This window comes from Trachinotus anak, unplaced genomic scaffold, assembly GCF_046630095.1.
Source record: "Trachinotus anak isolate AG129_WGS33_773 ecotype Australia unplaced genomic scaffold, CSIRO_AGI_Tana_v1 ptg000024l, whole genome shotgun sequence".
Taxonomy (NCBI): Eukaryota; Metazoa; Chordata; class Actinopteri; order Carangiformes; family Carangidae; genus Trachinotus; species Trachinotus anak.
This window is the reverse complement of record NW_027273875.1, coordinates 7,999,440-8,022,646: the sequence shown is the minus strand read 5'-3', so window position 1 is coordinate 8,022,646 and position 23,207 is coordinate 7,999,440. Positions and strand designations below refer to the sequence as shown.

Here is a 23,207-nt window from a genome sequence, read left to right as displayed (position 1 = left end):
TACTGTATGTACTTATCAAATGTAAAAGTTCCTGTTTTGTCCCCATTTACACAATTTGCACAATAACTTTTACACTACAATCCATGAGAAAAAAGCATACAGACACATTTTGACATCAGTAATTTATTTGAAGCATGCAGCCTTTCATCACAAGTATCACATCATGTCAAATATAGCATACCAAGACATTGTCAGTGTTTTCACTGCTTTTTGAACACAGCATGCCCATGTAATGGGTGTCACATTTTTATTATTATTATTATTATTTAAGGCACACATTCATGTTAAATATTTTCAAATGCAGGCAAAAATTACATCATGAACACAAACTAAATGTACAATCCATTGTTGAAAATCAACATCTCATCAGATCCACACTAAGTCTCATTTAAGTTAAGCCCCACTAAAAACAGCAAATACAAACAGCTACACAATTCATGTGGCAGTGAAATGTCTAAATGATCCGGAGCTTGTGGCTTTCAGACAGTCCACAGCTGACCTTGTGTTCATGGAATAACTTGGACAGGGCCTCCATGTAAAGTGTATGATAGTGGTCAACCTCCTCTTCAGTAGGCATGGCACGCTTTGGGACTGAGATGGGACTTCCAACTGGAAGAAGCAGAGTTTGAGAGTAAATTGGTGTCAGCCAATTTGGCTCATCTACAGAATAATGAAATACTCACCGACAGTGGTAACTGGAGTCCTGTAGGGCAGGACTGCTATGCGTTCACCAACAAATAGACACGGGGCAAAACCCATAATGCTTTTAAACAGGTCCTGTAACCTGCGTCTTAGACTGCCCTCTGGGAAAATCACCTGCTTAAAGAGCTCGTTCTCCCCGAATGAGTAAACAGGCACCAGATCAGCCCTGTGAAAGATCATCAGAGAATCAAACAGTGCTTCCAGTGGTGGTCTGCTGCTTACACATGGGCTGTTATTTTTTTTTTGTATGTTTCTAAGCGTGTTCTCACCCAAACTCAAGGGCCGTCCTGACAAATCCCTTTCTCTGCCTCACAACCACTGTGTTAACTCCAGGAGAGGAGGCCAGAGACTCAGCAGCGCCCCCTATCACAATCACCACTGCATTTCCTTTGCCACTTTTTGATAGGAGGTGGACAAGGCTTGGTTTGCTGACTGGACAAAGGCCTGATCAGACAAAGTAAGACAGTAACATCAGTTTACTTGAACCAGAGACTCTGAAGATGGAAGATGTGATATCTTGTCCAGCTATAAAAATCAAAATCAAGTTCAATGTCATGACAGCACCAGTTACACTAAGGCTCAGTTTTCACCAGTCACATTTACATATTACTTGAGTCCCATTTGCAGTAAAACATTTTCACTTTATCTCTAGCACATGAATTCAAATAAGTTTAAGTACTAGATATTGTAGCTACACTGACATCAGTAACCTAATGGCTCAGTACCAGAGCAGGCCTTTAATCAGATTTGACCCCATATAAACTGCTCATCAGACTAAGAGACAGAAGAGTTCAGGCCTTTTTATGTTTTCAGGCAACAATATGAGTCTGGATGTGATATCTCAATAACACCTTGAGCGAATTTCTTCAAATTTTGAGCAAACATTCACTTGGACACAAAGATGAACTGATTAGATTTTGGGTCAGGTGACCTCACAAAACATTTTTTTGGCCATAGCTCAAGAATTCATGTGCTTATTAACTCCAACTGGACTGGTTGGCGGAGACATACAACCACAAGGCGATAATTTTATCGTTGAACATGGTATAAATACCTGCGCTCATTATGTATTCCCTAAAGAATGGTATCCTGAAGAGTCCGGCCAGTATAGCCAGGGAGGGTCGCACCCCAGGAAACACTTCAGTGAAGCCACAGCTCTCTGTGCTGAAGCAGGAGAAGGCTCCAGCGCTCATGATACCATGTGGATGACAGCCTAAGATGTAGTTTTTGTTTGGATCCAACTCAGCTGTCTTCACCAACTGGGAGAGAAAATGGACAGAGGAGGATTAACAGTCAGTCTCTGATGTTAACCATAAAATCAAGTTCTTGTGAACGCAATATCTCAGGAAGGTCTTGAGGCAGTTTCTTCAAATTTGGGACAAATGTTTGAAACTCTGGCTCAAGAAACTCAATGAACTGATTAGATTTCAGTGGTCAAAGGTCAAGGTCATGGTGACCTCATGTTCTTGAGAATGCAATATATCAGGAATGTCCAGAGGGCGTTTCATTATATCTGGCACAAATATTTAATTGGACTCAAAGATGAACTGACAAGAATTTGGTTGTCAAAGGTCAAAGGTCTTTTTACTAATTATGACACAATTTAACACAAATGTCTAATAGGATAAAATCATGGCGGGATGACCTTTTATATCCAAACAGTCAAAGGTCAACCTCACTGTCACGTCATAATTTTCTGCAAACACCTCTGGCCATAATTGAGTGCTGTAACTCAGGAACAAGAGGGGAAATGGTAGTAAAAAAAGTAAGAAATAAATAAATAGATGTATTGCCGTTATCTGTAAATGTACTTGAATAAAGAATCGCTGCAGATAATATCAGATTTTTAGGTTCCCAGGAATATTTTCTGACATCCTATTGATATTTCAGGAAGCTTGATAAACTCTGAGAAGATGTAGGAGTTGTTCTGGGAGAACTGTACACAAACAGTTTTTATTTGAGAATTTGCTCTATCTGTCTTTAAGTCACATGTCTCTAATTCAGGATCTGAGTATGGCCTGTTTGTATTTTAAAGGGTAATGCTTTTTCTGTCTGTAAATAGTTTTACTAGCCAACCACACTGAATCACAGTCACATCACCCATTTGTTCAAACGGGTGCAGGTGATAAAAGACGCAAAGTGAAACTTACTTTGATGGGAAAAAAGTCTCTGAGGTGGTCCCATACCTTCCACTTCCTCACAGCTAATGTTCTCCTGCCCCCTGATGGAGACATTAGAAATCTTATAGACTCTTGAATGTGTCCCGATTCCACACTACATACTGCAGTAACTGTGTAGATTGTACATTATTCATTATATAAGAATTACGGTAGTATACAAAAAAATTAGCATGTGTCCCAATTCCACACTACTCATCTAATTCTAAGCAGGTTTTAAATATGTAATGTGTCAACACTGGAAAAGTGACACAACAAAGTACACTCAAAACAGTCCGTGTATACACTACAAACCTGATTTTTTTTATTGAGCTGTTAATCGACACTGTTCACAAATGGAGGAGCCACTCACAGTTGAAAAGAATAAAATCATATTTTAGTGAAACAGCTCCAGAGCACCTCAAAAAACAAACTAACAAAAAAATCTTTGGAAAAAATAAAATTTTGTTTCTCTTAATGTTTATGTGGCAGCACCACTCTAAAGTTAAGGTTTGATGTTCGAAATATTGTCTCATTTCCTGTTTGTATGAAAAGGTTTGGTATGTTGATTTCTTGTACATTAAGTGTAAAAACAGTGTATTATTAAGACTAACATATAATCCACTGTATTTAATTGGTTCATTGCTAAACAGCGATTCATAGCATTCATTTCAACAAACTAACAAGAAATGATACAATCAAATTACAAAAATATATTTACTTTTTGGAGCATACAAAAAGCTTTTTTTTTTTTTTTTTTTTTTTAAACCATCTGCAATTTGTTTTAATTGGGTCCAGCTGTGAGTAACTCCTGCATTTCCTTTGTGCCATGCATCAAGGGAGGACCGTCCATCAGCAGCATACACAAACTGACTGTATGGAGTAAACTTTTCTTTACTTCTCCAGAGTGAACAATACAGAACCTGTTTTTAATATGTATGTAATATGGAGCTGAGAGACAGCTAATGATAGGGATTCTGCTATTTATGGACACTTGAATGAACCTTTACCTCTCTCAGGGGTTTGCCAGTCCATCACCAGCCATATGAAGTACAGAGTGGAGAGCGGCCACAGCGAGGTAAACATAAGATACACGATCAAGACATAACAAGCCACTCCTGAGGTTTCGATGTGTACCGTGCCATGTTGGACGATATGAGTACATATGTTGAGGGTACAAGAGATGTCTTAAATGAGCTCAGATACAATTGTGAATACAGTGCTGTTAAACAGATGGGGTGAAAAGCTTGGGTGAACCTTGGTGAAAAACATACAAGTTCATAAAGGGTAAATGTGGTGGGATCTTACCTAAGAAGAGAAAGGACAGTACCCATTGCAGAACACTTATTGTCTCTAAAAACTCCTTCCACTGAGTTCTTATTTTAGTCATGCCTGGAACCTGGAGGCCACAACATCGGTTTTTTTCAGCAATCGATTACACTTAAACTGTGCTTTCATTCAGTAAAGATCAAGGGTCATTAAATTATACATTTTATGCCTGTAGAAATAACAAAAGTTGCTTTATCTAATATAATAAGGATGTTTAGATAGATGACTTCATGATAGAGGCTAGATTACATAAGTAATCGGTTTTCAGCTTGTTTTTTTTTTTTTTTTTTTTAAAACATCCTTTAGGGAAGACATAGACTTAAAAACTTGCAGGGCATGCACCCGCCTGATCAAATGACTTACTTATGAACAGGCTCACAGGCAAAAGCTAGACAGCAGGACTTATAATCTGGTCACAAATAAAACTTTTATCAGTCATGCTTGCAGAAGCACGAAACACCTTTGGCTAAAAATCATTAAGACAACATAAAACAACTTTTATGATCATACTGCGAAGCATAAAGCACAGTACTTTACCTTATTAGATTTTTGTTCCAGAGTAAATTTGAATGGATACAGATTCACCAGTTCAGGCAACCTCCATATACAGAATGCACTTTGACCAGATCATGTAAAGCTGCTGATAACAAATCCACTCCCCCCAATACTTTGACACACTAGCAATGTCAGAGATAAACATAACAAAGTTTTTATAGTTGGGCACCTTGTGAGTTGAATTTTTGCAGCGTCTTCAGGAGGACATGCAGTGATTTCATGATCGGATCAGTGTTGCATGTCGTGTGTCTCATTTGCTTTTAGTCAGAGGATTACATGTCAATCTGCTCTGCTGGTATTATTCAACTTGAGGGGATCTCAGACAACGTTACAGGCCTGTTTGCTGTGATGTTGAATATTTGACTTGTAAAATGCTGTAGGCCTCGCTATTAATCGCGTCATGAACTGATATAATTTTTCCTGTTTTTCATAAGCTGCTTCAACTGTGCTAACATTACACGCACTGTAGTTTCCTTAGAGCAAAGTGTGAGTCTGAGTTTCTCTTTTACCCAGTACAGCCGAAATAACGCCTTTTACAGAAATATTCTTGCTCGCTGATCAATTCTACATGCTTTCTCTATGTTAAAGTACCATTAGTGAAGCATAACACTTCCTGCAAATATTTCACAATACAAGCCTTTTAAAAAAACAGTCCAGGCATTATGCTCCAGAGCCAGCGGAAGGCTTCTAATTTAAAACCATAGGAAGAAGTACAGGAAGCAAATGGAAGCAGCAGCAAACTAACATGGCAAATAAGATCAGATCAGGAAACAGGAAGGCTTTACATTCTGTGCAGATGACGTTGCAAGGCTGTTTTAATGCTTGATTTTAAGAAAAGAGTAAATTGTCATCCTGACACTTTCAGTCAGTTTTGGCTGTTTCTTGCATGTGTAATGTAGGATTCTTCCATCACTCTTTCAGAAAAGTAGAAACGTATAGTGAGCCTTTCTGTCCATATTCCAGCCTAAAAGGTCATCTGCTGCTGTACTGTAGGCCCTGTTCTCAATTACCCTGGCTGATTAGACCTGTGGCGTCACTGAGGAGTGATGCTGGGCGTGATGTGATGTCACCAGACTGTCCATCAATAAGAAGGTGAAAGCTGTCCCGCCCTAACACCTGGAAAAAACACAAACTGCAGGGTAAGAGAGATGTCAGTCAAGTGCAGTTTGTACATGCCCACTCAGTCCTGGTCTAATCAGATGACCTAGTATGAAAACAACTGTGTGGCTTGACTATGGGTCTGTTTTTGAACATTAAACATAAAAAAAAAAAAAACTCCAGGAACATGTCTCAGCATTTCAGGTACACAAATGAAAAAAAAGACGCTTTTTGATGACAGTAAACATGCTGGTATAATATGGTGTTATGAATGATAAGCATGTACGTGAGTGTGTTTACTTTACTGATAAATTAGATTGAAGTTACGATATAATACACATAGAGACAGCTGTCTCCAGGTGGGACACTGGGACCCACCGCTGCACTTGCTGTTACAGATGCATCACACGTACGCGCTAAATTATTTTGACCAGTGTCAGGAGGAATTTGACTCAGTTGCTGAAATATTTAAATGTAGAATTTGGGTGCAAGTTTCTCCAGATATCTCACACTATCATTGAGATCAACCCTCACAGACACACTTTGACCTCTGCACTCTGCTGCACAGCTGCTTGTGACCTGGCAGTCCAAAGATCTCACTGATGCGGCCCACGTGGTTAGAGCCCTGTGTTTCTCAAGAGGCTCCACTGCTAATCTCTTACCTGGTTGTCAAAACTCATGGTTTCACTTTCTCAGCTGTACTCTTCCATAGTATTTAGGGGGCGTGTCAGCCTCCAACAGGCCATGTGTCGGCTAGTTGGTCATGTGACGGTCATCACATTTTGTTATGACAAGAAAATATGAAGGAAAAATATTATCGTCGAGATGTTTTCTTTTTCTCTACGTAGACTTTGGATTCAACTGTGGTCGCTTCCACTTGTCCTCATTCAAATCCTCCTGAAATGACAGCCCGAACAAAATGTCATAGTAATATTCATCTGAAGGCTTAGCCTACTTTGTGCTACTCAACACTGGGTTCATAGCGAGCTGATTTTATACTTAACAGCATTTTATCCCCATTACATCACTGTACCGCTGCCATAATGTTTTCATCTATGACAGTTCTGCTTTGTTTTTGTTGTATCTTTAGATCCTTGTGAAATAAAAACACTCTAGTTCATTGTAGTTAAAAAAAAAAACAAAAAAAAAACAAAACAAACTGGTTCTCTACTTTATGAGGAGTCCATCCGGACATTTAATGAGTCTGCTGCTGAATCCTCTGCTAAACATGAGCTGTGAAAGGAAATTTCATTTCGGTCCACTGATAACAGCAAAAAGATAACAGCCTCACTCAAAGCCACCTCTTGTGCTTTTTTTTTTTTTTTTTTTTTTTCTTCTTCTGAAAACAACCGCTGGTCTGCTCTCAGGAAGTACTGTATGAATATTAATATGGATGCAAATGCGCGGTGAGGATGCCCAGCGCTTGAACCACCACTGCGCGCTGATATCTGCGCATTTTTGTTTTGGCGTTTTGTTGTTTTGTTTTTTTTTTTTCTCCTCCTCTCCGGGGCTGAACCGAGAACATGTTTCTTTTGCGGGGGTCGCGTCGGAGGCTTTTATGAGAGGATGGCGTTTTACCTGAGCGTTTGCAGAGGAACATTTTGTAACGTCGCATTGAATTGCATCATGGTTTTCAATCAGATCTCACACCGGCCGGGCTGTGCACCGAGCCCCGGCGGCACAGTGTGCTGTTTATCATAAAAATGGAAGAGCTTTCACGTCAAGGAAAGGCGTCAGTCCGGTGAGATGCGTCTGAATGACTGATTTTTCATTTTCACGTCAATTGACACATCTGGGAAAGGATTTTTCCTTCCCTCCCCGTCTGCCAAGACAGCTGTGTCATCAACAACCGGCGTGGTTTTGTTGTTGTCTGATTTTTACGAGCCTGGGCAACTGGATTTCGGCATAGTCTGCATCTGCGCCAGCCATAGGCTACCCAGTTACTAAGGTAGGTATCACACCTTCATCGATGTCATGTTTTGCCTCACAGATCATCGCTTCGGCTGCTCGTATCGTCCAGCCTCTACGGCCAGCTGTCATCGTCAAAGCGCACTGTCTGCCCGATGAGCAGCGGAGAGTATGATGCTGTATTGCGGAGGAAACGTCGGGCCTGGGTGGCATTTTACGCGTAAATACCCAAGAAACACAGGGCTGTCAGCGAGCCGCCGTGTGCTCACAAGCTAAATGATTCAACCTTGAAGCATCACAGCCCGCGTCGCTTCGTGTAAGGCCCGCATTTCAGCCCCAAACACAAAAGAGGTGTAGAGATATGGCAAGACCGCCGCGCAGTTTGACCCACAGCCCGTGTTTAAGTTCAGTCGTGACAAGCCCCTTATAAATATTTCACCAAAAAACAAGCCTCCTATCAGCTGACTGGTGATGCTGGGGCATGCACGGCGTTATTAATCAAATACCTACACCACAGCGGTGCCAGCGGTGCCAGTGTTTTCTGCAAGGCCACGATGGGAAACATCTGCATGTTTACGGGAAATAAGAGTACAGCAGGGTTGTATTTGTGTGCGTGTGAATGGGCGGTAGTTGCTCCTGATTGTTGAAAATACGGCTGAGATGTGTGTGTGTGTGTGTGTGTGTTTGTGCGCAGCCAGGTGAGGAGGTGTCTTTAAGGTGCGGGAGAGGCAGGCGTCTGGATGAGGGCAGCCACATCACTAGATGATTTGTTTGTTTGTTTGTTTTTTTTCTTTTTCAAAGGAAAAATCCATCAAGTGATTCAAACCTGATCACCTCCGCAGTATCCCATCTTAAATCCCCCATAAGACGAGCCAGAAGGACCGAGGGGCAATGAATTAAACGTGAATTAGTCAGTTGTGGTTTTTTTTTCGCCTTTTTCCGGGCGTGACAGTCACTCTAAACGAGCATCAGTCCCGCTGAGAGATCCCATTCACCTCCCCACCAAAGGCTCAGAGAAACGTTTAAAAAGCAGCTCTTATTTGGCCGCTGAATTGAGAATATCCATTGTAGCTTTCCATATAGGAAGCTGCATTTACCTGACTGTCTTTAATCTCTTACTGCCTGACTAGGCAGGAAATCCATACTGAATAGGCATTTTATTTTGACATGAGCAGTCATGTCATGTAGTCGACTGTCTGTCAAAAAAAAAAAACAGAAAAAACAAATACAAAATGAGAATTTAAAAGGACAGAGGACAAAATAACAACAGGAATAATACAGACCGTCCTGTTTGAAAGTGGACATATAATGAGGGTTTTTCTTCAGGGATGAAGAAAACACTGCTATGTTGGATGCTTCACTATCTGCTAGAAAATTTAATTGAAACTAATAACCAGTCATTCTTGCTTGACCTTGGAGCTGAATATGACAAAAACCTTCTATCACATTACTTAAAATCATGCTTATGGCTTACAGATGCAGATCAACAGGATCTGATATGTGGCTGCTCTTGTGCTGTTTAGTTTAAGCGCTCAGAGGAGGAGAGCAGGGATGGGTGAGAGCAGCTGTGAATGTGGGGTCATCGAGTGCAGGCTGTGAGCCACACATACTGTGCAGTGTGTCTTGAATGCAGAGGAAAACCGGGGCGAACACAACTTGTGTCATTGCTCACCTGGTGAGCCCAGATTCAGTCCAGAAATGTGATTATATTGGGAAACCGTAACTCTATGTGGCAGCTCAGTCAGTTTGTGCATTGCAGCATGGAAGTAAATGGAAAATGTCTCATTGGAGCCCTTTAGTCCTCGAGGATTTATGCTGCTAAATCAGAATGTGGAGTTTTGTGTGTATGTATGTATGAAGAATAACCACAGACTTTGGTTGAGAAGGATTGAAAGAGGGCAGAGCTCATGGTTGTGATGTATTGACAGAAGGAATGAAAATAAAGTCACTAGTGTTTTCGATAAAGGAGGAAGGATCGAGCTTTTCTCTGTGGTGGAGTGGGTGATTCAGTTGCTCTGACCGGCAATGTGCATCATGTCTGATTACATGAAGTGATGGGAAATGTAGTGTGATTGAATACACAAATACACTGGACCCAGAGAGGACGAGGGAAGGCCCATGCGTGGCCAGAGAGGAGAGGGACCAATGGGGACGGAAGACAGGGAGCGACGAGACTGATGGATGCGAGACAGACGTGGCAGATGCTGACATTTTAAGCCCATTTCTCTAGTGGAGTGGATACCCCTGTCTGGATGAGGAGTATGGATTTATTTATCTATTTGTTTGTGGCTGTGGGTTTCCTGAAGCACCCCAACATAATTTGACCAGCAGGAGGTCAATAGGTTGGTAAAAGTAATATAAATGGCTACTGCTGGCTAGTTGTGCAGGTATTTTAAAATCAATACTGCTGTAGTTAAGTTGAGCTGGCTTTAGTGTGCATTGTTGGGTTTTTTTCTTTTGAAGGGGAGAGCAGGTGCTTCATCCATCTGTGGTTTTCACCATCTTGATTCTCTCAGCTCTGTCAGGGACAGAACAGAAATGATGGAGGGAGAGTGTCTCTGCGTGTGAGCAATGTGAGTGACTCATGTCAGCTGAAAAAAATCAGGATTTATGAACTCTGCCTCTGGTTTTCATCAGGCCAATGATCATGACAGTGGGTGAATTTCAGGTTATTTGGTCTGGGAAGTAAATCACTTTGTTTACTGTGAGTTGAAAAGATTTTTTTTTTACCTCTGAGGTAGTTGAAGTTTGCCCCTAGTGGTTTCGGATTGAATCGTGCCAGTTTTCTCTCACATCACTCTGCTTCACCTCCCCCACCACTTACATGCTGAGTAAATAACATTTGAGTCAAAGTGATTAAACAGCCCACTGGAGCTGAAACGATTAGTCAGTTAGCTGAATAATAATTTCAGTCATTTTTTGAGCAAAAATACTACACATTGTCATCTTCCAGCTTCTGAATTTTAGTTTCTTTTTGTTATACACAATAGTAAACTGAATAACTTTGGGTTTCTGACTTTTGGTTAGACAAAACAAGACACTTGAAGGCATCATATTTGGCTCTTGAAGTTGGGACGTGTGGCGTTTTTTTCACAATTTCATAAACCAAATGATTAATTGAAAATGTGTAAGTAATAGTTGGTTGCAGCCCTACAGCCAACCCTTGTTTGTGTTTTAAAATGTTTAAAATTATCAGTGTATCTCCAGTTACATGCCTGTTTACACGCGTCAACCTAGAGATAATGGGAAACTTTGTCACGTGTAGAAATTAGCTGGTGTCTGGGAATTGAACAGCCTTAATCCACAGAAGAACTGTAGTAAGTTCTCTGAGATGCTTTGAACAACCAACAGTCAAGTAGCCTGCCTTGAAAAACTGTGTGTGAGCGTACTGAGGAGAACTGGTGCTACTTTAAAGTTGATTTGATTCCGTTTTTTTCTGTTTACTGCACAGTTATTTTAGAAAATCCTCACTTTGCTTTCAGTGCTTTCCACTTTTGCACAGTACTGTATATTTTTTAATATACAGCAGGTCGTTTGAGGGGTGGCATTTTCTTTTGTTTTATCTTAATTTTCCATGTGCACAGAATGTATAACACTTGTACTGTTTAGACACAAAGTTAGTTCTCATAAAACTGAAAATATTGCAATCAAAAGTGGAAAAGTGTCACAGTGAAAAGGAGTAAGCCATAGTTTTTTTTTTACTACACTTTCACAACATTGGGAGAGAGATTGTGAGAGACTGGTTACACTGAAACACCAAAGGCAGAAATGTCCTTTTACTTTTAGTCACTAACTAATGTTGGATACCACTCTTCCCATGATGCACCTCAGTAGCATCTCTTTTTAGACACTCTCTTCATGCCCCCTGTTTGTAACTCGGGCTTTACGTATGAATTTGTAATGTCCAAGACCAAGCTTAGATAACCCACATGACATCACTATGACATCACCACAGTTATTTTCTCAGACTTGACAAAACTTCTCAAAAATCCACAGACTGAGAAACCAGGAGTTTCCCTTTAATCTTAAACCGTCTGTCACAAATGTAGGTCAAACTGATTTAATTACCCAACTACCTTTTCTGTATCATTTTTTGTGCTGTATATTAACATACATTCATCATAATCACATGTTGAATCATTAAGCCATTTGTTTCTCGTGGATCAATATGTCTAATGATAAAGCTTCTCTCTGGTGGCTCCTTGATTAAAAAGAATGTCATTTACGAGCGTTGTCCTGGGTACTAACCCAGTCTTGGGCATTGTTAGATATCATTCCCCTTTGTCCTGTGTTTTTCCCAGCTCTTGACTCATACTGTCCAGTAAAGAAGAGGAAATAGAAAAGATTCCCATTAGACTTTTTCAGCTTTGTCTCCCACTCTAAAGTCCCGCCCTCTAAATAGATATCACAAAGGCGTACAGATTGCTCATTGTACCTTAGAAATGATTTGCCATTTGTCACTTTACTTTTTTTCTTCCTGTGATGCACTGGATGCTTTGGCTGAGAAAAAAAAATCCAAAATCCAAATTTATATGGGCACACAACCCCCGCACCTACTGATACAAGAAAGGAGGAGGAAGGATGACTTTGTTCCACAAATGACCACTGACTCCTTGGATTCCTGTATTTTGAAGCTGCCTCTGCAGCCACGTTGTTTGTTGATGTTGTTGGCTCTCTGGGTGCTCCTCACTTTAAAAGGTCATACATGCGTGTCCCCTGTCTGACCAGGGATGTCTGGGATGTATACAGAGTAAATGCTCCTTTTAAATGCTTTCACTCTGGACTGTAAGCATTGTACAGCATCCAGTCTTCACTGCAGTGTTTAGTCAAAGGGAATGATGTGTGTTAATGATTTCCTTGAGGCAACTCATCTTTGTTCATTTCCTCTCTGTTTATTTCTCATTAAACCTTTCAAAGTCATTTGCATGGTGCCATGCAAAATAAATAAAGTCAGGAGCCAACAGTTCCTCCTCTCTTGTTGGCACAGAGGTCCCAGTCTCAAGCCATGTTAATCACCACAATATTTATCTCTATGCAGGGTCTTCCACGAGGAAAACATGCATATATTTGGGACAGAAAACAAACATATTTACATATGTTTGTGTGCTATTTTTCATTTATATCCTCAAGAAGCCCCTAGGAAAGTCATAACAGTGTCATTATGTGGGAAAAGTAATTGGCAAGAGCTGGAATTACAAGAGGGGATATTGGAGCTCGATTGTGAATTATACATATTTTGGCATGCATAACTGGACATGAAAGTGGTCTAGAGTCTTGTGTTAATGTCCCTATCCTGATGAATGTGCTACATTTAGACCTTCGAAAGACCTTGAAAATGTACTCTAAATCATTAGAAGGCATGAGACATGACAGTCATGGTGGTAAAGCGGAAACAGTGAAAGCAGGCTTTACTTCTTTCCACAAACAATGTCCTTTTTTGTTACTGTGTCATGTGAATACATGTCTGATGTTGACCACAATGGTCCTTGAGGTGTCTCACAGTCATAATTCATTGTCTGCGATGTTCCTAAAGGTCACAGTAAACAAGCAAAAACTCCAGGTTCAGCAACACAGTGTGAAACGGGTTATTGTACACTGTGAGACCGGAAATGCAAATCTGAGTTGCAGGATAGTATGTGCTGCAAATGTCAGAGCAGTCTTCATTAATACTGAGAAGAAACCCAGCTGCTTCGTTAGGTGGCAGCAAAAGGAAATCTGGTTACATTTTTACCCACTGATTTCAAATACAAAGATGTCGGAGGTTTTTAAAAAGCACCAAGATTGTTGTGTTGGATTTTGTGGACCAAACCTGCTGCACTCATGTAGATCAGCAAGTTATTTTAAAGGTTTTTTTTTTGTTAATAGCATCACCTTTATAAACCCAGCTATCAATATCTGTTTTGGAATGAATGAAAATTTCATAAAATTTAAATTATATTAAAAAAAAGATTAAAAACATTTTAATGATTTAATAGCCATGTGATAAGTTACAGCATTGGATACATTTGGATGAAAATCTGATCGATACATCCCATACCATTTTTCAACACAATTAAGTTCAAATTAAAAGTGCTGTTTCAGATCAGTGTGTGCTGAGAATAAGACACTGATGTGTCAGGAACAGTCAGCTGAGATAGCAGAGGTGAAACCACATAAAGCCTGCACAAGTGTTAGACTCTCATTTCTGGATGGGAGCCACTTGGGCCAAGGCAAGTCGCTACACAAGCCACTCGAAATCATCTTGTGATGTTTTTCCATCTGCTGTTTTGTCCATGTGTCCCACCGAACGGCAAGAGCACAAAATAAGAAAACACTGCCTGAATCAGACACCATCCAGTGTGAAATCTGCTATCATCTGCCATTTGTCCCAGTTAGTGCCTTTTCATTCCTCCTCTCTCAGTGCAGTGAACAGCAGAAATGACAGGACTAGGAATTGCTCAACTGAGACTCTGAGCTGAAAACCTGCCAATCACACCTGCAAGGCCAATGAACCTGTACATTTTACCACTTCTCTCGCTTCTCAGCTTGCAGTGCAGACCATTAAAAGTGCTCATACTGATTTTCAACAACTCTCGAAAGTGCCTCGTGATTTTATTTGCATTGAAAAAAAAAAAACTTTAGAAGTGGCATGTGAATGCTTTACCAGAAATTAGAGTTGTCACACAAACGCTATGCTATCAAAATATCTTAACAGAATCTCTTCTACTGCGTTACCGTCACGCTGGCGAACACTGTGGGGTACAAATATCCAGGCCATGAGAGACATGATCTGTATGTAATGAGATGAATGAGTGGGAGAGCTGTGTGTGGGCATGTGTGTGTGTGTGTGTGTGAGAGAGAGAGAGAGAGAGAAAGAGTGTGTGTGTGTGCTTATCCTGTGCAACCTACACTATGACTCGCTTATCGGGGGATTTTGAGCACACGGAGCAGGATGATTCAAATGTTGGAAGACCACTTGTGGCCTACCTGGCTTTGCAAATCACACCAACGCTGCTGCTGCTGCTGCTGCTGCTTTATCTTTCAATCAAACCAAAGGCAGCTCTGCAAGTGCACCAGCAGGTTTAATATTATGATATCGACATGATATTGGGTAGTAATGTTTTGATCTGGTTTTTCCTTCCATAGTTAGTCAAATGTCCATTTTGGATTCTTCATTTTGAGGCTTTCTTAGGCAGCTTCAAAGCAGTTTGCATGCGTGAGTCAAGCTCACTACAAGCTGCTGTGAGGCAAATCATACGTCTCGCTTACAGTGATGTTCAGCTGATCCTTGTTTTACTGTGGGCTATTGGGCTTTGCTTAATTTGCTGCTGAATAGTTTGTGAGGTTTGTCATGAAGGGGCAGGGACGGCCTATAGAGCTGGAGGCTTTGGTACTTTTAACTGTTTAATAGGTGAATCAAATAAAATCTGAATGAGTGGTCTGCAAGTGTGTTTTGTTCTCTGGATCATAAAACAGGTTCAGCTTTGGTTCATGTAGTCCACAGTGTTTGTGTGGCACAGTCAGAGAACACAAGAGATTTCTTACTTCTATAAAAGATGAGAACATTGTGTACTGTGGGAAAGATTTAGTTTTAAACATGGGGCCCTACTTTGTAGTGCACTATAGCAGCATTACATATATCTGTCTGGATATTTTCAAGATAAGTTTTCTAAAAATGAATAAAAAAGTCTTTAAACTGAACAAACCAACAGGGAGGTAGGCAATATTGCTCTGTAATCCACATCTAACATAAGTCGCATCCTGGTTAGAGAGGGATACTGAGTCAGTGAAGCGTGTGCAGCTGTAGAGTGGAGCTCTTCCCCTCATGCACAAGCACGAGCATCTTTTCCCTTCAGTGCTATACCTCACAGTCTGGGTTTTCAGCAGCCAAATGCAAAGATCAAACAAAATAGAGACTTAATGTGATGGGCAAACTCTGAGAGTTTACTTATGTGCGGTGCTGAATAATGTTTTTGAAAGGCAGACTATCTTGAGGGAACCCTGCAGTAACGTTTGAACATTGCAATTTTGCAGTCTTTCGTCATACAACATCCAGTGGCACGGCTCACGCTACACACGTTCTGAGTATCCCAACATATGGCATTCTTCTGATTCCACCGTTTAATCTTCATTTCTTTTCCTTGTCCCTCTCCATGTGTCATCCCCGGGGCCAAATCAGCCCTGGGTGCTTTGTTTTTCTGTCATATGATGTTGTATTTTCACAACATTTTCAACCCCTATGTGTGCGATAGAGAAAGTAAACAGTGTAGACTGAATGAAAAGGAGTCCAGTGTTGTATGAGGGCTTGTGGATCTGCAAGCTGGTAAGTGTTCATGTATGCTAAGTGCATTGGGTCACCTTGGTTACTGCAGATTTCAGCAGAAGATGATGAAGGCAAGGGCAAGCTGAGGTGGGAGATGAGGATTGGAGGTCATTCACTGACCACCTCTGTTAGACCTGAGAGAGACTGTTGTTATTTTATATATGTTCTTTATTCACTTGGTAGCAGTTTACACTCAGTAACTGCAGCTCTTCACATTTTCAGCTATTTATGATTCACACATGATGTTTACTTATGCACACACACACGCCGACAATAATAGATTCATTTGTTGGCAGAAAAGGTGCGTAGTTGAAACAAACGTTGAGCATCTCTGCAAGTGTGTTGTGGCTCTGGGCTGTGTCCTGGTAGCACAGGGCGAGGGGGAACGGAGAGAGCTTTTTTGTGGGATATTTTTGGTTGCAGTCCATGAAAGATTTAGTGGTCACTCAGTTTGTACAACGCGGAGGAGGAGAATCCAAAGTGTGCAAAGTGTCCTGTACATGCATATTTAAATAAGTGTATTTTAGGGTTTGACCTCCAATTTTTTGTGTTGTTGAAAAAAAAAAAAAAACCCAAACAAACAGAATGACGTAGCTTACTGTTAAGGGTTGATTTTGTCCATGTGACCATCTTCATAAACTACTGAGGTTTGCTTTTTATTTCATGCCGAAAAAAACATGAGAAAGAGGTCAAATTCAGCAAAATTCCTCTACGCCTCTCATGTGCCTTCCACCCCCTGGCCTAGAGTGATACATCAGCCTCTACATCTTCCTCCTCCTCCTCCTCCTCTTCCTCCTCCTCCTCCTGTCCATTCTCATCAGCCACAGGCATTTCACTGCACAATGCAATATTGTAGAGCATCCAGCACACAACAACAGCTCATAAAGAGAAGTTGAGGCATGCTCTAGCAACAAAGATCCCCATACTTTATAATCCAGAGGTGAAAATAGTGACTAGTTTTAGTGATGCACACTAGGGGAATTATCTGAATAATCTTCTTTTCCTCTTACCACAGACACACTTCAAAATACATATTAATTAGGCTAAAAAAGAAACAGCTCCCAGGTTTTCATATTTTAAATTCACACAAATGCCTTTGAGCCTTAGTGGATCAGAATATCCAGCATAGCAACAATTTTTAGGAGAGCTGGGTCTGCGGAGATTTAAGGAGCGTCCTAGAGCAGGTGATAATGAAGAAAACAACACAAAGGAGAACTCCCACAGTAACTGTTACAAACACAAGGCAGGTCAAGCAGTAGCATCTGGCTGGTTGCTGGTGTTGTCGCACACGCTACAGTGAGAGACGACTCAGATGGGCTCCAGCAGGGGCAGGTTTTACCTCAGGTTGACTGTTTTGTTGTGAGGGCTACATTGGTTTTGCTTGTGTCCTAACCTGCGCGTAAAAACCCACAAAACTATAGATGTTGCTTGAAAGGATTTGTGGCCTGCAGGTCAGCCTTGCAGAGTGCAAACTTTTCAAGGATTTTGCTTTTAAAAGGCCCAAAAAATCTCAGCATGCAAAGTTAACAGACATTCCTTCAGATCCCAAAGCAGAAACATCAAACACAGCATTTGGAGAATGTAATATTCAAGGAGAAAAGAGAGGAGATTCAAACCATGGACAAAGTAATTGATTATATCGCGCCTAATTTATTTTCTGTAGGTCTGACAGGTGCAAATGAATGTATCATGAGAGGGCTGTCGGGTTGATATGTGAATCACAACACCTTACCACCACCGACAGTAGGTGAACCAGGTGAAGTGCCTGTTATGAAAGGTTTGAGTGTGTCAGTGTTTCTTTGTTCAGCTGAGTTTGGAGATATCCTGTCCTCATCAGAACAGGTCTGGTAAATGTTAATGGTTAATGGTGTGATATGGCATAAATTATCTGACAGACCAAATGTTTAGGAAAGTATCTCACATTACAAGTTGAGCTTCTGTGAAAAGAAAGTGTGAGACATCTGGCCATTAATATTTTGCGAGCATGTTCGTGCTTTGTCAGCACAAAGTTTGACTTTTGGAGGACTGCGGTCTCTCTGTTATTTATTTATGTATTCCACTTGGTTGAAATACGTAAATTACAAAATTCAGTAAAACTGTTTGACATTTTGAGGAATACACTTTTTTTTTTTTTTTTTTTGCCAAGAGTTAGATGAGAAGCTCAACACCACTCTCATGTCTGTACTCTATGCGGTATGAAACTGCTCCTAACAGCTGGCTAACTTAGCTTAGCACAAAGAAAACAGAGAAACAGCTAGCCTGATTCTATCCGAAGGTTAAAAAAAAAACCTGCCTGCCAGCTCCACTAATTAAACAAATAAGATATAATGCACTAATTAATTATCTTTACAGTTGCTGTTAGGCAGATTTTGTTACATTTTTACAGTGCTAAGCTAAGCTAACTGGCTGCTGGCTGTAGCTTCATATTCACCGTACAGACCTGAGAGCAGCATCGATCTTCTCATCTAACTCTTTGCAAGGGAACATATTTTCTTTTGGTTTAATTCGGTCATGTGATTTCTTTGGAAAGCTTGACAATTTTATTCTTTATCGTCTCCTCATATCCTTCAGTTTCCCTCTGTTAAAGTTCAGCTTATTCCATATTTATTTATGATATCAAGTACAACTGGCACAACCATGCTACGATGACCTGTAATCACAGTCACTGCCCATACTGTGCCTTTAATAGTCTGACATCAAATTAGTCGTGCATTCGGGTGTGAAAAAGTAGATCTTAACCAGATGTTACCTTACAAAACAACATCAAGGTCATTAGACAAGGAAACTAATTGTCTGTTAGCTCTGTCTTTTGGTAAAAGACATTAAATAAAATAAACAAATAACTAGGGACCTATATTGTGAGTCTCAGAAACTAAAATAACTGATTGTCGTTCGTGTAGTCAACAGCTTACCTGGACAGCACCAGATTAGGTGCCTTTCTCACAAGCTAACTTTGATCAGAGCAGCGCTGTCTGACACGGGTCGGCCTGAAAGAAACAATGAGCCATTCTTACCAGCTGAATTATGTACTCTATCTATCTGATGGTTTAGGTCAAACCGTCAAGCACATGTGGAAGTTGGTGCTCGACAAGAAACGCACAGCATTTGTGAGCAGATCTGTAATTACAACCAGTTTCTTGAGAGGAACCAGCTGTGATTTAATGGGGCTCCTGTTTTAGTATTCCGGTCTTAGCATTATCAGCTGGTGACAGATATTCTCCAAGCACGAGCTCTTACCATCTATTTTACCTCAATGCCCTGCTACAGGTGATAAAATCTTACTTTACTACAAACATCTACACCTGAGTTTGGTGCTTAATTTTTGGCTTGCTTATTTCTTATATCCAGACATGCAGCTCAAATGAGAGGAGGGACTCAGCTGACAAAGAAGATCGTTCAAATCTACCTAGAAAACATTAAAAAGCCGACATATAAAGTGTGAATTTGAAGTTGGGTTTCCTCGTATGGATAGGATGTGGAGAATGTGTAGTGTAGCTCATTAGATCATTAATATTAGCAGCTAGGTTGTGCGGTTACTATTGGATACAGGTGCTACTGCCATTTAAGATACATAGGATATGTTATTACTGAAAGATCAGGTACAAATAAAGCGGCAGTGAAGTTTAACCCCGGGTTCATCACATATGACGAGGCTGACATCCTGCTTTGTGCATATTCAGTGGCTAAGGAAGAGATGCATGGCTGACAGTGTTGCTAGGAGACCACACACAGCGACTAGTGTGAGAGGCTTGATTTCACCTCCCTCCCCCATTCTTGTAGTCTGGCTGCCTTTCACTGTTTTTCTATCCTCTCTTTCTCACACTTGCCTCCATTTGCTTATTTCCTCCACTCTCAAATCCCCTGCCTCGACATTCCCTTCCATCGGTCTGTCTCCAGTACGTTTTCAGCCTAATCGTATGTATCTTCAGCCTGGTTGATCCCTCAGTGACTCCCTATTTATCGCCCCCCCCCCCCCCCCCCCCCCCCCCCCCCCCCCCTTCAGAGCACCCCCCCCTCCATCCGTCTCCTTCCCTCTGCCTGGATCTCTCCGTCTCTCTAGCTGTATGCGTCTCAAGCTGCTCGTTCTCCTCCTGAGCGCTTTGCTCCGTCCTTGTACACTGCTCCCCCTCTGCCTCTCTCATCCTCTGTCCCTGTTGCGGAGCTGCAGCGCTGTGTCTCGCTGTGTCTGACTGTGGCGATGTGTGGTTGAGTTCTGATGTGTTGTGTGTGTTACGTGTGATATGTACAGAGGTCGGCAGACATGGCACTGGTATCGGGGAGAAACTGAATAAACTCAAGCATATGCAGGCTATCTCGTGTTTCCAAAATATACAGACTACATCACTGATGAAGTGAGCTGTAAACATCACTTTCGTTCCTTCTTACCTTACTCACTGTCACTACTAAGCAAAGTTTGATTGCAGTAATTTGCTATTTAATTCAGGCTTGAATAAATAGGAGCATGTCAATCCAGGGACTGGATATGCGGAAGAAGGAGAATGATGTTTTTAATGGACATCATGCTCTGTACTCTCTGCCCCTTTAATCTAATTGCTTCTATTCAAGCAGCTTTGCAAAGGCAAATATATCATATGGATGATTTGTTTTGTAGTCAAAAAAGGAGGAGGGCTGGTATTTATAACAATGTTATTTCAAATAATATTTTTTGTGGACATCGGCAAAACACGAAGGGATAATATACCCCAAAGTAATTCAATGTGTATTTTAAATATGTTTCATCGAAATATTGCCCCTGTGCCAAGGCCAGGCCAGTGCTGTGATGTGTCCCTCCATTCTGCAGCACTACTGCCTCACTCACAGTGAGGTGCAGCAACACTAAAGGACCACTTGCTGAGGTGGAGACTGGAGGGCAAAGGGCTGCAGAACAAAGTGTTCCAGAAGTGTTAAATTCAGTGCCAGTGAAAGACAAAAACATTTTAGGCAGAAGATAATGTTAATGTATGTTCAAAGCTGATGCTTTCTTACATTCAAATGCTTTACATGTTCAGATTTTGTGTGGGTAATGATCTAAATTCCCTGTCATCAGTAACTCACAATCACTGCTTCACACCCTGTCTGTATGCATGTGTTTAGCATGTATGGGGGATTTGAGTATGTGTGAGTGTGTGATCTGTTTGCTTATGTGCATGAATGAGTCGTCTGCAGCACTGCATGCGGATCCAGTTATATGAATCATGGCTCCATCTGCCTCCTGGTTCTAATGAGGAATTGAAGCGACTCCTGACTCGACAGATGCTCCTGAAACAACTTGCTAAATGCTCTGAATTTATTTGGGATTTAAAGTGACCCTAGGACTTGATCACAGCCAACCTATAGTAGTGCGTGTTTTTTTTTTATGTTTGTATTCCAGTTTGATCACTACAATGTTTACATTGTTTACACTGTCACCGAGTGCTTGCTTGTGAAGGGAACTGTCGGATTTTCTCTCAATAATTTTTAAATTCACACTGCTGTGACCAATCTGGCTTTAGACTGAGGTAGGACCGCCTACCCAATTAATGAATGGACACAGAAATAAATACATAAATGTAGAAATGTACAAATACAGATAGAAAAACCTAAATAAATCTAGAAATGCATACATGAATATATAAATAACTAAATAAATGCAGAAATACAGAAATAAATGATTATAGAAGTATGAAAATACTGAAATTGCATTTTCCATTACATACTTATGTCATTTTTTTGTGCTTCATAGTCTGTAGATGTAAGATGAAGATCTCCTGGTTCTTTTAGCTCAGCTAATTGCACACCAACCCACAGCATGTAATGCGGCAATTGCAGGGCTGCCTGCTCAGCTGCCAGATCCTAGAAACCCAAATCAAAGCTCCCGTTAACAAAATCCCAACCTACAGTCGCAGCTTCCTAACCTAATTAACATTGAGTCAGCAAGCATGGCAGCAGCAGTGGCCGGGGTTGTGGTCAGGGCTGTGGGGTACAAGAATAGCAGTAGCCACGCTGACATGCTGGATGGCACGCTGAGCCGTGACAAAAGAATCACACACAGCTACACAGCTCAACATGCTGCCTGGCCCAGGTGACAGTGCCTGATGCTCCCACTGTGGATTTTTTGTCTTTATAGTGAGACATGGTTGAGATGTTCGAGAGCAGTAAAGATGCTGTGCAGTTGATGGTAAATGTGGCTTAAGTGGTCCTGAATATGTACAGAATTAGGATAGCTATTACACTGCTGGAAAATGTAAATGTAATTTATTTTTTATTCCCCTCTTCATGCTGCTTGCATCCTTAAACAAGGAGTATAAAAGCATAATTCAGACCTCATTACATTGGACTCACATGCAGTTTCATTGTAACATGTTGTGAATGCACAAAAGTGATGTTAAAAAATATGAACTAGAGAAAAATAATTGGTTATATATTGTATATATTGAACTTTGGGTATTTTTCCTGCTATTGTCTTTGTGAGACAGAAAACCGGGCAATATAGGCCATCAAAATGATTAACCAGCAATGTTTCAATACAACATGTGAAGCTTAGCTTAATGCATCTCATGAAAGTAACTGATTCAGTCATTGTTCACCACCAATGCTGTTCAGTTTAAAACAACGCCAGAAGCACCAATGTCCCTGTGTCCACTACCAAAAAACAGCTCTGCAGCTCTGTTTCTATTTGTGATGAAAAAACACTGGAAACATGCATCAGCTGACAGCTGCGCTTTTCTTAGCCAATTGCGTTGCACACTCACATTCTCCATCATGAAAATACTGTCGGGCCTTCAGATATCTGCCCCACAACAAGCCTGACTTCTCATGGGGTGAGCGTGAGTAGGAAGCTGTGCATGCGCTACATATGACAAACCAGATTACTGTCTGGCTAGCAGACAGGCTTAGCTAGGCCATCCCAGGGCCTGCAGCCAGAGACGCTCTGCAGCTGAGTTACCATGCTTACTCAAATATTAATAACTGGATAATGAAAGTATAAATAGTTTTCATGTGATACACTAGAGGTAGGGATAAACAAAACAGCAGCCTCCATCATCATGCATCACTGAGCCCGTGCTTTGAAGGCTGCCGGTTGGAGTAATGGGCAGGATTGTTTGCTATGACACAGTGAGCATGATAAGCTATGATTCCCCCAAAGTTCTGCCAGTAATTTGGGTTTGATTATTTGG

At 41.0% G+C, this 23,207-nt stretch overlaps 2 protein-coding genes across 2 annotated transcripts in view; one reads left to right on the top strand and one right to left on the bottom strand.

Moving 5' to 3' along the window:
- Positions 1–107: 107 nt before the first annotated feature.
- mogat3b (monoacylglycerol O-acyltransferase 3b) lies at positions 108–4,859 on the bottom strand. The gene is made up of 8 exons (XM_071461448.1): positions 4,725–4,859; positions 4,167–4,257; positions 3,869–3,976; positions 2,853–2,923; positions 1,757–1,961; positions 972–1,146; positions 684–868; positions 108–609 (listed from the first exon to the last, which is right to left on the bottom strand). The coding sequence occupies exons 2-8, from the start codon at positions 4,246–4,248 to the stop codon at positions 455–457; spliced, it is 981 nt and encodes a 326-aa protein (XP_071317549.1). The 5' UTR covers positions 4,249–4,257; positions 4,725–4,859; the 3' UTR covers positions 108–454.
- Positions 4,860–7,657: 2,798 nt separating this feature from the next.
- LOC139608021 (neuronal tyrosine-phosphorylated phosphoinositide-3-kinase adapter 1) overlaps positions 7,658–23,207 on the top strand; it is a 28,533-nt gene continuing 12,983 nt past the window's right edge. Inside the window, exon 1 of the mRNA XM_071461439.1 lies at positions 7,658–7,788. The gene's annotated coding sequence lies outside the window, so the exon portion shown is untranslated. The remainder of the gene's footprint in view (positions 7,789–23,207) is intronic.

Coding starts and splice junctions, on each gene's coding strand:
- mogat3b (XM_071461448.1), bottom strand. CDS start 4,248: ATGACTAAAATAAGAACTCAGTGGAAGGAGTTTTTAGAGACAATAAGT. Junction 869..971: donor AGGACGGCCCTTGAGTTTGG/GTGAGAACACGC, acceptor GATCTTTCACAG/GGCTGATCTGGTGCCTGTTT. Junction 610..683: donor GACTCCAGTTACCACTGTCG/GTGAGTATTTCA, acceptor TGCTTCTTCCAG/TTGGAAGTCCCATCTCAGTC.